At 38.3% G+C, this 18,223-nt stretch overlaps 1 protein-coding gene and 1 pseudogene across 1 annotated transcript; one reads left to right on the forward strand and one right to left on the reverse strand.

The window, feature by feature from the left end:
- Window positions 1-5,292: 5,292 nt before the first annotated feature.
- Window positions 5,293-6,572, forward strand: LOC125374087 (probable ATP-dependent DNA helicase RecS). The gene is given in 3 exon segments (XM_048384842.1): window positions 5,293-5,443; window positions 5,578-5,741; window positions 5,952-6,572. Coding segments are annotated over 3 exon segments (936 nt in total).
- A 3,314-nt stretch (window positions 6,573-9,886) lies between these two features.
- Window positions 9,887-12,714, reverse strand: LOC124126444 (annotated as a pseudogene).
- Window positions 12,715-18,223: the final 5,509 nt, after the last annotated feature.

Here is an 18,223-nt window from a genome sequence, read left to right on the forward strand (position 1 = left end):
GATGTAACTTTTATATATCAACAGATGGTAATCGATTGTTCAAAAACGGCATACATCATTGTGATTGACTCAGATCCCATATTGCACACACAGAACAGTAGATTTCCAAGTAAAGGTCATCGGTTCTCAATATCTTGTATGGCCACCATAGATAACACATCCGACTATCATCGTCGTCCCATGGAAGGAATCAGATACCGAATTGTGACCCGTCACTAAACCAAACTTGGCCTTATTCTGTGACCATGACACCTTTCACATCACAGCCGAGGATGCAGATCCGTCAATGACACCTAGAACTGGTCGTCTAGCGATTCATCACTGTCTGGGCTGATATCCTACGCATTCATGGTATTGCCGTAGTTGTAGAGGTGGCCACGGTGGTTCTTTCACGCAAGTGGCGTAGCCGTATGAATATTTCGTGTGCTCTAGTAGTGATACGTGGTCGGCCGGATCTAAGAAGGTCACGTGTTGCTCGTTGTCTATATATCTACTCATACGACTCTTGCTCAAAAGTAGTTTGATCAAGGTTACAACATTCAAACAAAAACAACAAAACCCTTTCCATATTCATAAGAAATATCTTCACACGTCAGCTATAAAACTTTACTGGGACCTTGAATGTTGTAACCTTCATCAAACAAAGTCTGAGAAATAATTGTATGATGCTCTTTGAAATCTTTGAAAAAAACAAACATGCTCGATTGTACCTGAAACGTTGTGAGATGCAGACGCCAAGGGCTGGAATTGCAGGACCTTTGTTCGACATAAAGGGAAGATAGACCATGGGAACTGTAGACACACCAATGATGTATGAATGACAGCAGTTAACCAAACAACCTGGGTTTGTTCCGCCCATCAGTCAAAGCCAATATTTACACTTCACTCAACTATAGGCATTGATACCCTAGCATAAAAAACCTACCTGTATAATTTCAAATAAAAGCCATTACTGTTTTATTTGAGAAGACAACACTTATATACACATGCACAAAAGTTAAGCGCCACCCACCATATTTGTGAGCTGTTACTTTTGGCACTTAATGATGACTATTATAACGAAATGTACGATTGTTATAAGCCGAATATGTAAACCTCATGTGATGCAAAAGTTGTCCCAAAGCACGTTTATCTTGTGTTCCAAAAGAATATGAGTAGAAAGGAATTTTACCGAAGACCAGAAATTGAAGGATTAGAAAACATTGCAAGACAGAAACGTCAGCAACGTGTGTATGATCCACGGACATTGGCCACAGCTTCAACCCTACGCCTCATACTCATTACATGTCGTTGAATGCTTCTCTGAGGCAAACGGATTCATTCTTCATAAAGTCCAGCGATATTTTGACCAATGGATCCTTCTCCAGTTGGCCAAGTTCCATCGACTACGGGCACGACACCATATCAGACTATTCTGCATGTGCCTCTCAGTCAGTTGAGGACGTTTTACTGGTCTTCTGGCGTTATAACCAGCCGCTCTGAGGCGACGCTTTACGGTCATCGTCGAGAGTCTCTGATGGGTAATCCACTGCAGTCTTAAATCTGTTGAAGTGGCAAATGGATTTCGTCTGACTATCCTGAAAAGACGTCTATCCTCTCTGTTAGAGGTCTTTCTTGGCCTACCAGACCTATGCCTGTCATTGACATCATTGGTTTGACCATGTTTGACAATCAAACGAGTTATAACACTGTGATGACGACCCATTTGTCTTGCAATGGCCCTGCATGACATGCCAGCATTTTTCATGCCTATCGCTTGCCATCTTTCAGCGTTCGTTAACTTTCTCCTCACCATGGCTGATTTTCAACCTCTATTGAAAGGGGAATCTCGCACAGGAGCAAAATGCAACCACGTGTCTGAAACTTGAATTTCACTATTTATAGGGTAGGGGAACTGCAGCAACACGTAAATCACGCTTTCTTTGTGGTATCTGGACAAATTTGGGTTCATGAAACTATGGAAGCCTAATTCAGTCATACATCATCATATTTCGTATTTCTGATTCCCACACGTGAAATCAAGAGACTATGAAAATGGTGGCGCTTAACTTTTGTGCATGTGTATATGTCCAAAACTGCGTATTGAAAGGATTATGCACTTTCGAAAGCAAAACATAAAAAGCCATAATTATGTTGTGTGCCGTATTAATTCCCTATTGCAGGTATGGAAATCTACTACTTCTCTGAACCTAGAAACACCTTATACATGTGGTCGTGAATAATATGATATATAACGTCAACGTTAGAGATTAATCAGTATCAATTATCTGCGGAAACAGAGTGCACTGGGTGAAATGGTAAAAAATATGAATATGAAAATGGTCCACTTCAGTGACAACCCCAGGTGTTCGTGAAAAGGGTACATCTGTTCCGCTCTACGGGTAGCACCCGCTACTCACAAAATGTTTGCATGAAATGTGTTTGTTGCCTAACGCAGCACAGCAGTGTTCCTGCCGGGAAAATAAAATAAAGCAATAACGGTGCCGAAACAGATACTGACATTCTAAAATTTCAACCTGAAAATAATATTATTTTCTCGAATAACTCGACAGCAAGTATTAATGTTATTGCTGAGGGAGTTAGAATCGTCTGAATAGTTACCTCAGCCACAGAACAGAAAGACGTCATCCATCAGTCCAATTATGCTGGTTTGTTCGTTGTTTAATGTCGTACTCAGCGATATTCCAGCTATACGATGGTGGTCTTGGAATAGTCGACTCCAGACAATCCAGTGATCCATATTTTGAGCAACGACGAACGGAATCTGTTTACATTGACACGCTATCAATATTGTCAACGAGCCCGGACACCTGCTCCGTGGTGACCCGCATGCTGCTGGGGGTCTAACCCCACATACCCACTGGGTCCATTAGTCAGTATCACAGTGAAAGGGAAGTGAAACAGGGGATTCAGCAGCAATTGGAATCTCATAGTAAAAGAAAGAAGGAAGAAATGTATTTTAGAACGGTGTAAAAGCGGGACTGAATCTTTGGTTTATTGAGTGTTGTTTAAGACAATAGAATGAGACCTTTAATCCCATGTTGCTATGATATACAACAAAGCCAATAGATCCACCGGACAGGTTTATTGATATCTTAATATAAAACATAAATAAATATAATTGACTTAAATACATTTCACGTTAACAGATTCATGGCGTAGATGTTCCAATCCCTAAATCTTGGCTAGCGAGCTACCATGACAAGCCGTCAGGTTCCAGAGTACCATGACACTCGTCAAGCTGTCAGGTTCCAGAGTACCATGACGCTCGTCAAGCTGTCAGGTTCCAGAGTACCATGACACTCGTCAAGCCGTCAGGTTCCAGAGTACCATGACACTCGTCAAGCTGTCAGGTTCCAGAGTACCATGACACTCGTCAAGCCGTCAGGTTCCAGAGTACCATGACACTCGTCAAGCTGTCAGGTTCCAGAGTACCATGACACTCGTCAAGCCGTCAGGTTCCAGAGTACCATGACACTCGTCAAGCTGTCAGGTTCCAGAGTACCATGACACTCGTCAAGCCGTCAGGTTCCAGAGTACCATGACACTCGTCAAGCTGTCAGGTTCCAGAGTACCATGATACTTTGGCCGACCCATTAGTAATTGCATCTTCATAAAAAATCGTACATCAGAGAAAGTATTAACACATGTACCTTAATCACAAAACCCTGGCAAATATACTATCAATATTATTTTAAAGGAAATGAAAAGAACCCATACCTTGTCACTTGTTAGTAAGGGACGGATAACATTTGCAGGACCGATCTCATCATTCTGAAAAATACCAACTGTTACGAATGTCAACAGCTTTGACAACCATACCATCAGGCTATGTAGTTATATGATACAGTAAGATCATCATAGAAATGTACCAATGTGAGACCTTTATGTTTACGTACCAATGTAATTCAACGGGATCATAGTGTCTGTGTACCAATGTAATTCAACGGGATCATTATGTTTATGTAGCAATGTAATTCAACGGGATCATTGTGTCTGTGTACCAATGTAATTCAACGGGATCATTATGTTTATGTAGCAATGTAATTCAACGGGATCATTATATTTATGTACCAATGTAATTCAACGGGATCATTGTGTCTGTGTACCAATGTAATTCAACGGGATCATTGTGTCTCTGTACCAATGTAATTCAACGGGATCATTGTGTCTGTGTACCAATGTAATTCAACGTGATGACTGAGTTTCGTCGAAGATAGAGTTGACAGTGTAACAGCTGATATTCTTGAATGTCCAATATCTAAAGAGGAAATTATTGACAGCATATCCAACCTTAAAGATAATAAGGCAGCTGGAAATGATAATATGATAGCAGAGTTTTTTAAACATTCCTCAGATATTTTAATACCATATTTGGAACTTATTTTTAATATCCTTTTAGAGAGATCATATTTTCCAGAGAATTGGACAGTTGGCATCATTGTTCCTCTTCACAAACAGGGCGCAACCAGCGATGTTAATAATTACAGAGGCATAACTCTCCTAAGTACATTCAGTAACATACACTGGCCAAAAAAAAGAATCGCATAACAGAATAATCAGTGTTTCATTACATGTTTAATGAAATAGGATTACACAATAAATAATGAACATACAACAACCAAATTTTACACAGGATGAGGCACATGTTTCTTACACTACAAACAGTCTTTTAATGTTCTAAGGGACGCCTGCGTCTGAGATTCCACTGTGCCAAAGTCAGTTCCGGGTGTTACCACCACGAGCATCGATCACAGCTCTACACCGCCTGGGCATGGACTGTATGAGTCGTCGAATCTGGCGTTTTGGAATCCTTCTCCACTCATCCTGCAATGCATGGTTCAGCTGTTGAACCGTCTGTGGTTGGGGCTGTCGGCGTCGTACACATCTGTCTAGCAGATCCCACAAATGTTCAATGGGGTTTATGTCAGGCGATTTGGAGGGCCATGGCAGCACAGTAACATTGTCGTGGGCAAGATATTCCATGGTAACACGTGCAGTATGCGGTCTTGCGTTGTCTTGCTGGAAAATCTCTCTTCTGACGTCAATGGCGGGAATAAGGTGACGTTGAAGGATTTCATAACGGTAGCGTACAGCATTTTAATTTCCAAATCTCATTAAAATCAGATATTAGTTCTCGCTACCGCTAAACAAAGATCTGAGGACATCCGATTACGGGTCATGTCAGAACGACCTTTCGTGAACTTCGACCGACCAATCAAATGTCCAACAGGAAGTCGAAATTAGCCAATCAGGAAGCAGCTTTCTCCAGTTTTATGGCACTGGTTTAAAATGGCGACTTCCATACCGGACAACGCTTTGGAAACTATTTTGACAAAGTTCGCGATTCCAAATCTGAAAACCGAACAAAAGAAAATTCTGGAGTGTCTTATAGATGGCCGAGATTGCATGGCAGTACTTCCCACGGGATATGGAAATGAATTATTCAAATAAAATAAAAAATTAAACAAAAATAAATAGCAGTCCTAAACAATAGAGCATTATAAGTGAGTAAAATGATTTGAAGACAGGAAAGGTACTTGTAATAATCATCTGTCTTTTGTTTTATCTTTATAGCGGCTAGTGCTGTGAGTGACCAACGTATTAGGGATGGAGAAATTGATATCATCTATGCCTCTCCAGAAGCCTTAATTGGTGATCCGGAGTGGAGATCGGCCATACAGAAGTTAAATATTTCATCTATTGTAGTGGATGAATTTCACACAATAGCCACATGGTAGGTTCACATGTAGGGCGAAATTAGTGTAATGCATCAACAATAATTTCTGTCATTGACAGACAGGTTTTCATCAATATAAATTAATAATACAGTATAATATCCTGAGGGCCATTGGAAGCAGATTTCCATTTTATCATGGTTTATGACCATTAACTGTGGATATATTTAAAAGAAAATTTCCTTTTCATTTTTTAACATTTTCATTTTCAAGGGAGAAGATACAGATGATTCTGGGAAGAAAGCCTTCAGAAAATGGTTTTCCTACATTGGGGAGCTACGCTCCCTCTTTCCTGATGCCAATGTTTTGGCCTTAAGTGCCACATGCACTCTAAAAATCAGGAAAAGAGTGAAAAAAGTTTTGAATTTGAAAGCAGATACAGTTGAAATTTCAGTAAGCCCTAACAAGCCAAACATTAAATTTGTCGTATCAAAGGTCCATACTTCTATTGAAATTGCAATGTGCTTGCTTGTGGATGGATTGAATACTAAACAGAAAGCTTTCCCCAGGACAATTATTTACTGCAGGACAACAAAAGATACCGCACGTTTATTTCAATACATCACCACCGAAATACCTGAATGTGTAGAGTTTGTTGACATGTACCATTCACTTACTCCCTCTGTGCAGAAGGATAAGATCATGGAAGGCCTAAGAAGTCCAACAGGTACCCTCCGATTGGTCATTGCCACAAGTGCACTTGGAATGGGTATTGACATTGTTTCATTTTACAGTGTAGTAGTGTTTAGCCTATCCGACACACTTGTTGACCTACTCCAGGAAATCGGGCGGGTTGGAAGAGATGGAAAACCGTCTGCAGCCCTACTATTGTAGAATTCTTACCATTTACGAAGTGTTGTGAAGGAAGTTAAAGAAATTACTATGTGTACAGGGTGCAGAAGAGAAGCCATCATGTCATCCTTCTTAAACCCTGAAGACATGGAGAAACTGAAGGAAACTACTCGAGTCCATGCATGTTGTGATGCTTGTGCAACACATTGTGCTTGTGGTGTGTGCACTTCTCTGCCGATTGAAGACATGTTTCATTCAATAGATGGTTGTCAGGACGCAAATGACAGTGCAGACAGTGACGTCACCGTCGATTACCTAAGCATTTCAGACTTTGATGATAGTTTTGACATTGATTTGTAACTGCATTGATACATCTGTATGTGTGTCTTATTGCCACGATTAAAATCAGATCTGACTGTTGCACTCTTCCAGTCTTTGGCAATCTAAACACTTTTAGCAGTCCGAATGAGGAATGAGAAATGTTTTGTTATGCTGCTTTTAGCAATATTACAGCAATATCACGCCATGGGGACACCAGGAATGGGTTTTAGCAGTAGGAGATCAGGACTCGTTAACATTTAAGAATATGTCTATTTTGTTGTTTGGTTTGTTTGTTTGTTGTTTAACGCCGCACTCAGCAATATTCCAGCTATATGACGGCTGTCTGTAATTAATCAAGTCTGGACCAGTCAGTACTATTTTGTCGGGTGGTAGGGTAGTCCAGTGGTTAAAGCGATAGCTCATGACACCAAAGACCCGGGTTCGATTACATACATGGGTACAATGTGTCAAGCCAATTTCTGGTGTTCCCCGCCGTGATATTGCTGCAATATTGCTAAAAGTGGTGTGAAAACATTCTATGTATTTGTCTTCATTATTCGGCTTTCATATTTTCAGATTAGATAGCAAATAACAGTTTTATCTGATTCTGATTCAAAAATACCAAAACTTCTATGTATCATGCCAAGTGACATAAAGAGATTTAACACATGAACATTCACTTACTTTCATTTAATGTTGTGCTATTAAGGGTGTATATTATTCTCAAGTGACAACAGGAAACTTGTTACATATGGATGGAACAACATAAACCTGTTACGTTAACATCAGTCTACATAATCTGAAGGAGCACAGGGGTTGTGACAATAATCCACGATCACTTATATCAGAAGTGTTTTTTCTACCTATTCAGCCAATAGGTAACTGAAACAACAGTTTTTTTTGGTCAAAGTTCACACATGAATTGTTTTCTTTGGATACACAATAGAAACATAACATATCAATGCATTGAATGCAATACATGTTTTGTGTAATAAGAGCTGGTTATGTTCATTTTCATTTATAAGAAATAATAGTATCTTAGCCACTGACACGCAACACACCTACTAGCCTGGACATGTCTCCTTAACACCATTTTCATTAGATTTTAATGTTATCATGGACGATTATTAGCTGAGATAACTAGACCGAACAGAATTTTACTGGACTCTGGCTTCAGACTAGAGGATAAAGTTGCAGAATGGAATCACCACACCCTTACTCTGTAAGACATTAGCGTAGTAGGCATCTTGAGTATAGGGAAACTTCTGTTTTAAACAATGTGTAAATTTTCCACAAAATGTTTAGGCCACTGTAAACTACAATAAATACATATACTCATATCTTTATAATATACAGTCTCAATGTATCATCAGTTAGTGAAGAGTGATCTTTGTTTTGGAGTGATGACTTACAAAGCATGTCTATTATCCTTGAGTACCGGTATACAACAGTTAGTTATAATGCCATCATCATACCAACAAGTGTCAGTTAGCACATTTGCCCGAACCGCATATCTTGTTAAAAGTGTCGGTCTCTGAGTCTCCTAAATGGCACAGAAGGCTTGTGTCTGTGGACCATTGTTGACAGTCCATGAAAACACTTGTCAAAAGGGTCTCTTTCTGTCACAAGCTCCTTGCAGTGAAGGGTCCGCTGATTTTGTGGGTTCAGAGCATCAATTTCAATCAAATCCTTTGCTACTTTTGCAACATCTTCCTTGAAGGATGGCAAGTGGTGGAATCCTTTACTCTTCCGTACAACACACAAGGAATCGAAATGTCTGATTGAGTTTGTAAGATGGGGGTACTCCTTTGAATGGCGAATGATGCTCTCCTTTGTTTTGTACCCAGAACAGGCATTCTTGCTGTCTCTGTTTAACATCTCGATGAACTCATCTAGGGCAATATTGTTATTTCTGCCACCTTGCAAATTGATGAATCGGTTAGCAACAAACCTTTCTGTCTGCTCCTTGGGCAACAACCCTGAAGAGAGTGATGTTAAATGAATGGACCCAATACAGCACTTTACCTTGTTGGTTCTGTTGTAGATTGGCAGTTCATATTTTGCTGATCTCACTGACCTCTCGCCATCACCCATGTCCACAGCTGTGTCCAAGTTTTTGTGCAACAGCAAAAGTTTGAAAAGCATGAGGATGTAGCTGTGTAGTTCATCACCACCAGTACCTTTTGATTTTTTTAGGGGCTTTTCAATTCCAACATTATGGACTTTCTTTTCATGTGACATCAAAGATCCAACATATGCATATGATTTGTCACAAAAATGACAATGGATTCGGTCAGTGTCTTGGTCCAGATTTGCCAGCCAGGAGTTTTCTGGATGATCTTTGTCAGTAATCACTTCTCTTAGGTAATGAAATACATCCTGTGTGCTGTCGAAGAACCACTTCCTCAGAATTGTGCTGCAGATGTCGTTCAAACATCCGATCTTGTCCTCCTCTGACATGTCAGAAAAACCATCAGGTAATGGTATATCAGCATACAAATCCTCAATACCAAAATGTTGCAGGAAGAGGGCAAGGCATAAACTTTCCAATACTGTGTAATATAGTATCTTGTATGGTCGATAAGCATTCTTGACCTTGCCCTTGACGTTCCTTGCATTCAAGAGATTTCTGTAGTAATGCATAGTGCCTCTGTCATTGACACTTTTCGTGCTGTAGGTCATTTTGGTCACTGCCTAAAACCAACAAAACAAGGAAGCAATAACATACTGTTTACTTATATAAACTTATGACTTTTTTCGAACAATAATTAGCATATGAAACAAATGATATACATGAAATATTCACTAAATATTAGGTTAAAATCTTCAGGCATGGTTGAGATTGGCACCAAGTTTCTTCACTTGGTTGCTTCTACATGTTTGTATGCACTATATATTTTGTCCCTCCAATGTTATGCAATGACCTATTGTCAAAAAGGCTAGACAAGAATATTTCTCTGGTAAAAATGTAAACCAGATATGTAGAGATAAGTAAGAACACATATTTCCAGACAGAAACAAGATGATGCTGTCAATTATATATTGTGCCTAATATTTACCTCCAAAAAGTTCATTAGTCTGTTAAAGTCTTCTGTTTTGGAGATGAAACCTTCCAATTTCTCTTTTGCTGTTGGGGCATTTCTCATGGCATTTTGTGCCCCCTGCACTCTCTCATCTGTCAGCCTGTCCCCTGTCAATATAAACAAACGTATATTAACACACCGGACACAGCAATAGTTTGTATTCAATCTCATTAAAATCAGACCTCAGTTCTCGCTACCGCTAAACAAAGATCTGAGGACATCCCATTAGGGGTCACGTCAGAACGACCTTTCATCCGACCAATCAGAGCATCGTTTACCAGATTATGAAAGTGACAGTCGGAATGTGATTTCTAATCATGCAACCTCGAAAACTTTAACTCCGAACGATAGTTACGGGTTTAACGACTGAATCCATAGAATATAGACTATCTGTTAGCCATACCAGAATGTTCTTTTGTTTAGGTTTCAAATTTGTAATCGAGAATTTGTCAAAATACGTTTCGAAGCGTAGTCGCCAATTTGAAATTAGTGCCGTAAAGCACGAGAAAGCTGCCTTCTGATTGGTCATTCCATTGGTCGGTCAAAGTTCGCGCAAGGTCGGTCTGACGTGACCCGTAATGGGATGTCCTCAGATCTTTGTTTAGCGGTAGCGAGAACTGAGATCTGATTTTAATGAGATTGGTTTGTATTCAAACTTTATGTGCAGGACAGATGAAATATTTTTTTTTAAAGTATTTTTGGTTTTGTGAAATAATGTACCTGATAATTATTGAATAGTTTTGTTGATATACATTTGTAGTGATAATGAGATATTGCATTATGAGAGAGAGAGAGAGAGAGAGAGAGAGAGAGAGAGAGAGAGAGAGAGAGAGAGAGAGAGAGAGAGAGAGAGAGAGAGAGAGAGAGAGAGAGAGAGACGTACCTCCCAAGAAGACTGACTCCACTATATCACCATCTGACATTGGCACATACTTCTCCGGTGAGTTTGCCAGCAGGGTAATGAGTTCTTGTGTAAAGTTTTCATTACAGTCGAATAAACCCAGAGGATACTGCAAATTTCATTTACTTCATTAAACAACAAAAATCTATTCATTCAGTCTCATTAAACTCTTAACACAACAACACGAAATGATTACAAATATCTCTGACTTACACTGAATAGCTCTCGTCATTAAATAATATGATCACATTATTAAACCTGACCAAAATACCAAGTTATATCATACCTGAACTGTTTTGACACCAGCAGTGGCACTGTAAATGTGATGCAGGTGTTTGGGGTAGATAGCCTTGAAACATCTCTCCAGCTTTGGTATGTTGTTGACAACTGTTGTTGCAACTATGAATGTCAATTCTTTCATCAGCTGATCCTGTTCATCACAAGATGGAATGAAATGTGAAGCGTCCAGTTGTGTAGCATCAAGGACCTTACAAAAGCCAACAGCAGGTGATGGTATAACTCTGTCCACAACTGCATACATATTGAAAAGATGGAGCGAGACAGTCTTCCGATCAGATGTCCGATAAGAAGGGAGAATGTTCTTATCCCAGTTGTCTCCAACTAACTGGTCTCCTGCCAACTCATCAATTTCCTGTGTACTGTTTTCGGGTGTACACACATACGAAGCTGTGCTAGCCGTTCAATGTTCTGAAGTAAAAACAAATACACATGAATGAATGAATGAATGAATGAATGAATGAATGAATGAATGAATGAATGAATGAATGAATGAATGAATGAATGAATGAATGAATGAATGAATGAATGAATGAATGAATGAATGAATGAATGAATGAATGAATGAATGAATGAATGAATGAATGAATGAATGAATGAATGAATGAATGAATGAATGAATGAATGAATGAATGAATGAATGAATGAATGAATGAATGAATGAATGAATGAATGAATGAATGAATGAATGAATGAATGAATGAATGAATGAATGAATGAATGAATGAATGAATGAATGAATGAATGAATGAATGAATGAATGAATGAATGAATGAATGAATGAATGAATGAATGAATGAATGAATGAATGACATAAGAAGCTAAGAACGTTATTCTGCAATAGCTTCCTATCCCTTACCCAGTAGGCTTTTAACGATTTGGAAATACTGCCCTCGGGTGGTCCATCAAAACAACCAAATGTAGGCATAGGGATATCTGACTGTCCAGTTATAATGATGAAATATTAACAAAAATATTGTTGGGGCCAAAAACATGCATCCAAATAGATCTAACACCCAACAAATAAATTATGAGCAAAATATTAAAGCTCTCCTAAAGACCAGTACCTTTTGTGTACATCCACCATGCATCAGTACAAATGCAGTAGGATACTGCATTACGGACATTTCCCTGTTTCTGCCATGAAGAGAAACTGCAGCAGTCATCATAACATGTCTGAAGTGTTTGCTGCTGGAATCTGGATGGCTGTCACAAACTGCAGCCTCCAATAGTGCAAGAAAGCTAGGGCACTGGGTCTTGAGGTCCTTATGAAAGTCCTCCCAGGTGAAATGGAGAAGATTGTTATAGCTTTTATCTTGCATGACAGTACCAGAACCCCTCTGGCACAGCTCTTGGCACTCGTCTTTAACAACCTTGGCACTGGCTTCAATAATTGCTCCTGGCTTAGCACTCCTTATTTGATCCGCCACAACTTTCTCCACATTGCTCCCTCGTGCAATTGTCATGCACATTCTCTTGTGTGTGTCATCCGTAAGTATGGTGGTCTTCTTCCCACTCGGATACCACACAGGCACCTAAATAAAGAACAAACATATACAGAATGAATGTAATGTTGTCCACTCCATAGCGACACCCTAATTACATACTCAACACAAATAGTTAGGGACCATGAATATGTTTTTATGAAATTGTGTGCTCAGTCTTTACTACACACATCTATCCAAGATTCCTTCATTTGTTTGTTCAGTGTATAACTGCTCATATTCTCATGCCTGATCTCAAGTTATTCATATGTTTAAGATTTGCTGTAAATACAAACAGTGAAAATGTCAGATTATCAGATTGATTGATAAACAAGTTAAGGAAACCACTTTTTCAATTATGAACAAACTATGGATGCCAAAGGTGATTCACCTCTTGTCTAGACTGACACCCAGAGTCAGACATTGCATCATGCATGGGCCAACATGCCCACCATTGTTCAACAGCTGAATCTTTGAATCATTACCAGATATTTTATCTTTATAATGAGAAGTTATATCAGTTACTAAACCGGTATGTAATAAATATGTAAATAAAATTTACTTCTGATATTAAGTTACCAAAACATGAAACACAAATGAAGAAAGCATGCTGAGCAGGTTGATATTGATCATAAAGGAACTGAGAAGACTGTAATTATTTCAAGAAAACAGATTAAACCTCTTACCAATCTGGCATCTGCGTGAGAAAGAATGCTCATACCAAAAGAAATTAACATTCACCCAGAATTTGTTCACCACTTTATGGTGAATTGTACCGTATAAGTACTTGAGGCAAATATTCAAGCAAATAGCATGGGTTGGAAATAATTTCTTTTGGTTTGAAATATACAAATTCAATAATTTTGTTAGAACATGGTGATTGGAAACTCAGGTCATCATCAGCTTTATATATAGTTATTAGTAACAGTAAACATAACAAATATCAACTAAACAATATGGTAGTATTCACAGTCAAATGAAATTAATATATCATTCTGGTATTCAATATTTCAATTAGAATTGATGTCTTATTTTAATCAATGTATTCAAATCAGATAACACTGCAAAAAAAAGCATCTGATTTTAGTAAGATTGGAATTTAAATGATATTTAAATTACATTACTTTCACTCCGTATGATATAAGCATATAATGTTCCAAGGTTGAACCCATACTGTACTGTAAAAAGACATCACATAGAATATTGAGCAGTCCTACTATAAAATACTTATTATTATTATAAAATACATAAATTATCCTTGAACAGTCCATTATTAGTTTTAGTGATCAACATGTTAAAAATAAAAAACCAAAATATAAACAGCTTGTCAAAAGAATACAGGTTATTGACACCCGATACTTTAGCTACCCATAGAAGTAGATAAGATCATTTCTATCAGTTTGCTGTGAAGAAAAAAATAATGTTTAAACAATCAACTGCTTGAACTCCATGCAAAAATCAAAGCATCCTGAATGATGAACATCCTAACACATTCTGTTTGCACCTCTACTTCTCCATCTGGCCTGTCTTTTTCAGTTTCTTTTTCTAAATTATCAAATTTAATTGATCTTTTTGCTTTTCTTTTTGCTGATCTTTCTGTTCTATCAGCTGAGGGACATTGAAAATTTACATTAAATATTTCCTGAGATTGTTAAATTTCCCTGCACGTGCACCAGATCTGTCCTACCATTCACGGATATGCCTGCCCACATCATGACACTTCCACCGCCGTAACGGTCGACTTAATGAATACAGTGTCGAGTGTGGCGTTCATTTCTCCCTCTGTAGACACGCATCCTACCATCATGGTGATGCAGCATGAACCGCGACTCATCACTGAACCATATCCTTCTCCAGTGCACTAGGGTCCATGGTCGAACATTTCTGCTCCATTGCAGACGTGCACGACGATGATGTTGCCGCTAAACGGGCGCTGTATATGGTCTCATTGGCCGTATCCCATGCTGTCTTAGACGATTTCTGATGGTTTGCGCTGAGACTCTACGAAGACCAGGAACATTGTTAGCTGTGTATACTGCACTGATTGTCCGGTTGCGAAAATGCAACACGGTTCTGCGCCTCAGTTGTGACACTGGGTCTTCAATTTCTCGGTCGATCTCTTGTAGAGTTGTAGGGTCTGTAGCGCTGCCACAGACGAGAAATGGTACTCTGCCTCACGTTAAAGTGCCTGGCTACTGATGTCTGACTTTCTCCAGCTTCCAGACGGCCAATGGTTCTGTTTCTAAAGTCTTCATTCAGTTTTGGCATCATGAGAGTCACGTATACAGAACATCGGACAGTGATTCGCAGCAGGACTGCCAAATTTTTATACCCATCGGTATAAAGGTTAAGTAGCCGTATTTGCACGTGCAGCATGGTTACAGCTTTTTCTCCATGCAATTCCTCTCAGTTTGGTTTCAAGATGCTGTATTTTGGCGACAAGTCACCAAATGTTGTGTTCGGGTGCAATAAATTAGTGTAAGGTCAATATTCACAGTTAGCAATGACATTTATATTGAGTTCAAACCTTCATCTTTAATAACAGTCAAGTTTGAAAAAAACATTTCAGCTATGCGTTTCTTTTTTTGGCCAGTATATTTACTTCAATTATTAATAAGAGACTTGTTTTGGGGACGGATTCTTATGATAAAATAAGTGAGTCACAAGCAGGTTTTAGAAAGGGATACTCCACCAGTGACAATGTTTTTATCCTATATTCTATTCTATTCTATTGCATGGATCAGAAATTTGGGGCCTAGAACATTTGTATGTTATTGATAAACTACATTTATATGCATGTAAAAAGTTCTTGGGTGTAAAATCTAGCACAGAAAACGCAAGGGTATATGGTGAGTGCGGACGGTTTCCCATGTATATCAATAGTTATTTAAAGGTTATTAAATACTGGGTCAAGCTATTAAATATGCCATCTTCAAGATACCCTAGAAAATGTTATAATATGATGCTTCTCTACCACAGCCATGGGAAACAAAATTGGGCATCAAAAGTTAAGAACATGATATACGAATGTGGATATGGTTATATTTGGTTACAGCAACATGTAGATAGGCCACAGCATTTCTTCTCCCGTTTGACACAGACCTTAAAAGATATGTTCATCCAAATATGGCATGGTTCTTTGTCCAGTTCTAGAAAAGCAAATTACTACACTACATTTAAGACTACTATAAAACGAGAACCTTATCTGTTAAGTGTAAATTTACATAAGTTTAGAACAGCTCTTTCTCTATTTCGTTGTGGCTCATATGTTCTATTTATTGAAACAGGCAGATGTGAAGGTATTGCAAGAGAACAGATACTTTGCAGGATTTGTAAAACTGATTGTATTGAAGATGGATATCACTTTTTAAGTGTATGTCCAGTGTATAAAGATTTAAGAGCAAAATACCTAAGTAACTATTTCTACCGCAACCCAAACGGTGACAAATTTTGTAAATTAATAACTTGTGATTGTACCGAAACTATTAGAAATTTATCAATGTTTGTTTATCATGCCATGAAACTAAGAAAATGTATGAATTTGTAACACGCCCCCAGACAATGTACTATCGACCTTTGGCCTCATAAGTACCATGAATAAAGATTGATTGATTCACTTTGTTTATGTACTGGTGTGGTTCAACGTGATGACTGTGTTTATGTACTTGTGTGGTTCAACGTGATGACTGTGTTTATGTACCGGTGTAAGTTAACGTGATGACTGTGTTTATGTAGCGGTGTGGTTCAACGTGATGACAGTGTTTATGTACCGGTGTAATTCAACGTGATGACTGTGTTTATGTACTGGTGTGGTTCAACGTTATGACTGTGTTTATGTACCAGTGTAATTTAACGTGATGACTGTGTTTATTTACCGGTGTAATTAAACGTGATGACTGTGTTTATGTACTGGTGTGGTTCAACGTGATGACTGTGTTTATGTACCGGTGTAATTAAACGTGATGACTGTGTTTATGTACCAGTGTGGTTCAACGTGATGACTGTGTTTATGTACCAGTGTAATTTAACGTGATGACTGTGTTTATGTACCGGTGTAATTAAACGTGATGACTGTGTTTATGTACCAATGTAATCCAACGTGATGACTGTGTTTGTGTACCAATGTAATTCAGCGTGATGACTGTGTTTATGTACTGGTGTAGTTCAACGTTATGACTGTGTTTATGTACCAGTGTAATTTAACGTGATGACTGTGTTTATGTACCGGTGTAATTAACCGTGATGACTGTGTTTATGTACCAGTGTAATTTAACGTGATGACTGTGTTTATGTACTGGTGTAATTTAACGTGATAACTGTGTTTATGTACCAGTGTAATTTAACGTGATAACTGTGTTTATGTACCAGTGTGGTTCAACGTGATGACTGTGTTTATGTACCAATGTAATCCAACGTGATGACTGTGTTTATGTACCAATGTAATTCAACGTCATGACTGTGTTTATGTACCAGTGTAAGTTAACGTGATGACTGTGTTTATGTACCGGTGTGGTTCAACGTGATGACTGTGTTTATGTACCAGTGTAAGTTAACGTGATGACTCTGTTTATGTACCAGTATGGTTCAACGTGATGACTGTGTTTATGTACCAATGTAATTCAGCGTGATGACTGTGTTTATGTACCGGTGTGGTTCAACGTGATGACTGTGTTTATGTACCAGTGTCGTTCAACGTGATCATTATGTCATTGCTTAATTTTATATTGGATTGGATTGCTGTTAGGAGGTATCCCACCTTTCATGTAATTGCGTCAACTGGTCAATTGATTAAAATTGAAAACAAATATTATTAGATACTGCATCGTGAAATACATATCTCTGTGGCAGTTACATATTTTGAATATTTCTTGTATCTTACCTTTTAAGTATCATTCATGTTCATAATTTAATGCAGCTTTAGTCATATTATTTTATTGCCCAGCCTACTTTAAACACTAAATTATCAGTCACAGCACTCTTACCAAGCATGCTTACTGCCTGGTGCATTTGTGAATGTCACACCCTGTGCACTTCTACAATAGTCTCAACCCTCTCCCAACTCAAGCCTTTTGTCTATATGGTCATGCTGTATACTGTACGCCTAAGAAGGACTATGGTCACTCCACATATACCTTTCCAAGGATAAAGATATATATTTACTATTTAAGCCTTTTGTCTATATGGTCATGCTGTATACTGTACGCCTAAGAAGCACTATGGTCACTCCACATATACCTTTCCAAGGATAAAGATATATATTTACTATTTAAGCCTTTTGTCTATATGGTCATGCTGTATACTGTACGCCTAAGAAGGACTATGGTCACTCCACATATACCTTTCCAAGGATAAAGATATATATTTACTATTTCTCAGGTGTTATCATGAGGATCGTTTGGGGGAACCTTACATTAAATTCCAAAGTTAGTATTTTATGATTGGATTGATGATTTCATTCATTAAATGGTATTTGCAATATTGTAGATATTGTTTGTATTTGGATATATGTGTGTTTAGACACGAATACACGGAATGTGGATTCGTGATTATTATTGAGTTAAGCAAGCATATTAGTATCCTAAATTCATTAAAACATGTATAAGCATT

The sequence above is a fragment of the Haliotis rufescens genome, unplaced genomic scaffold, assembly GCF_023055435.1.
Source record: "Haliotis rufescens isolate VD_foot unplaced genomic scaffold, xgHalRufe1.0.p SCAF_51, whole genome shotgun sequence".
Lineage (NCBI taxonomy): Eukaryota > Metazoa > Mollusca > Gastropoda > Lepetellida > Haliotidae > Haliotis > Haliotis rufescens.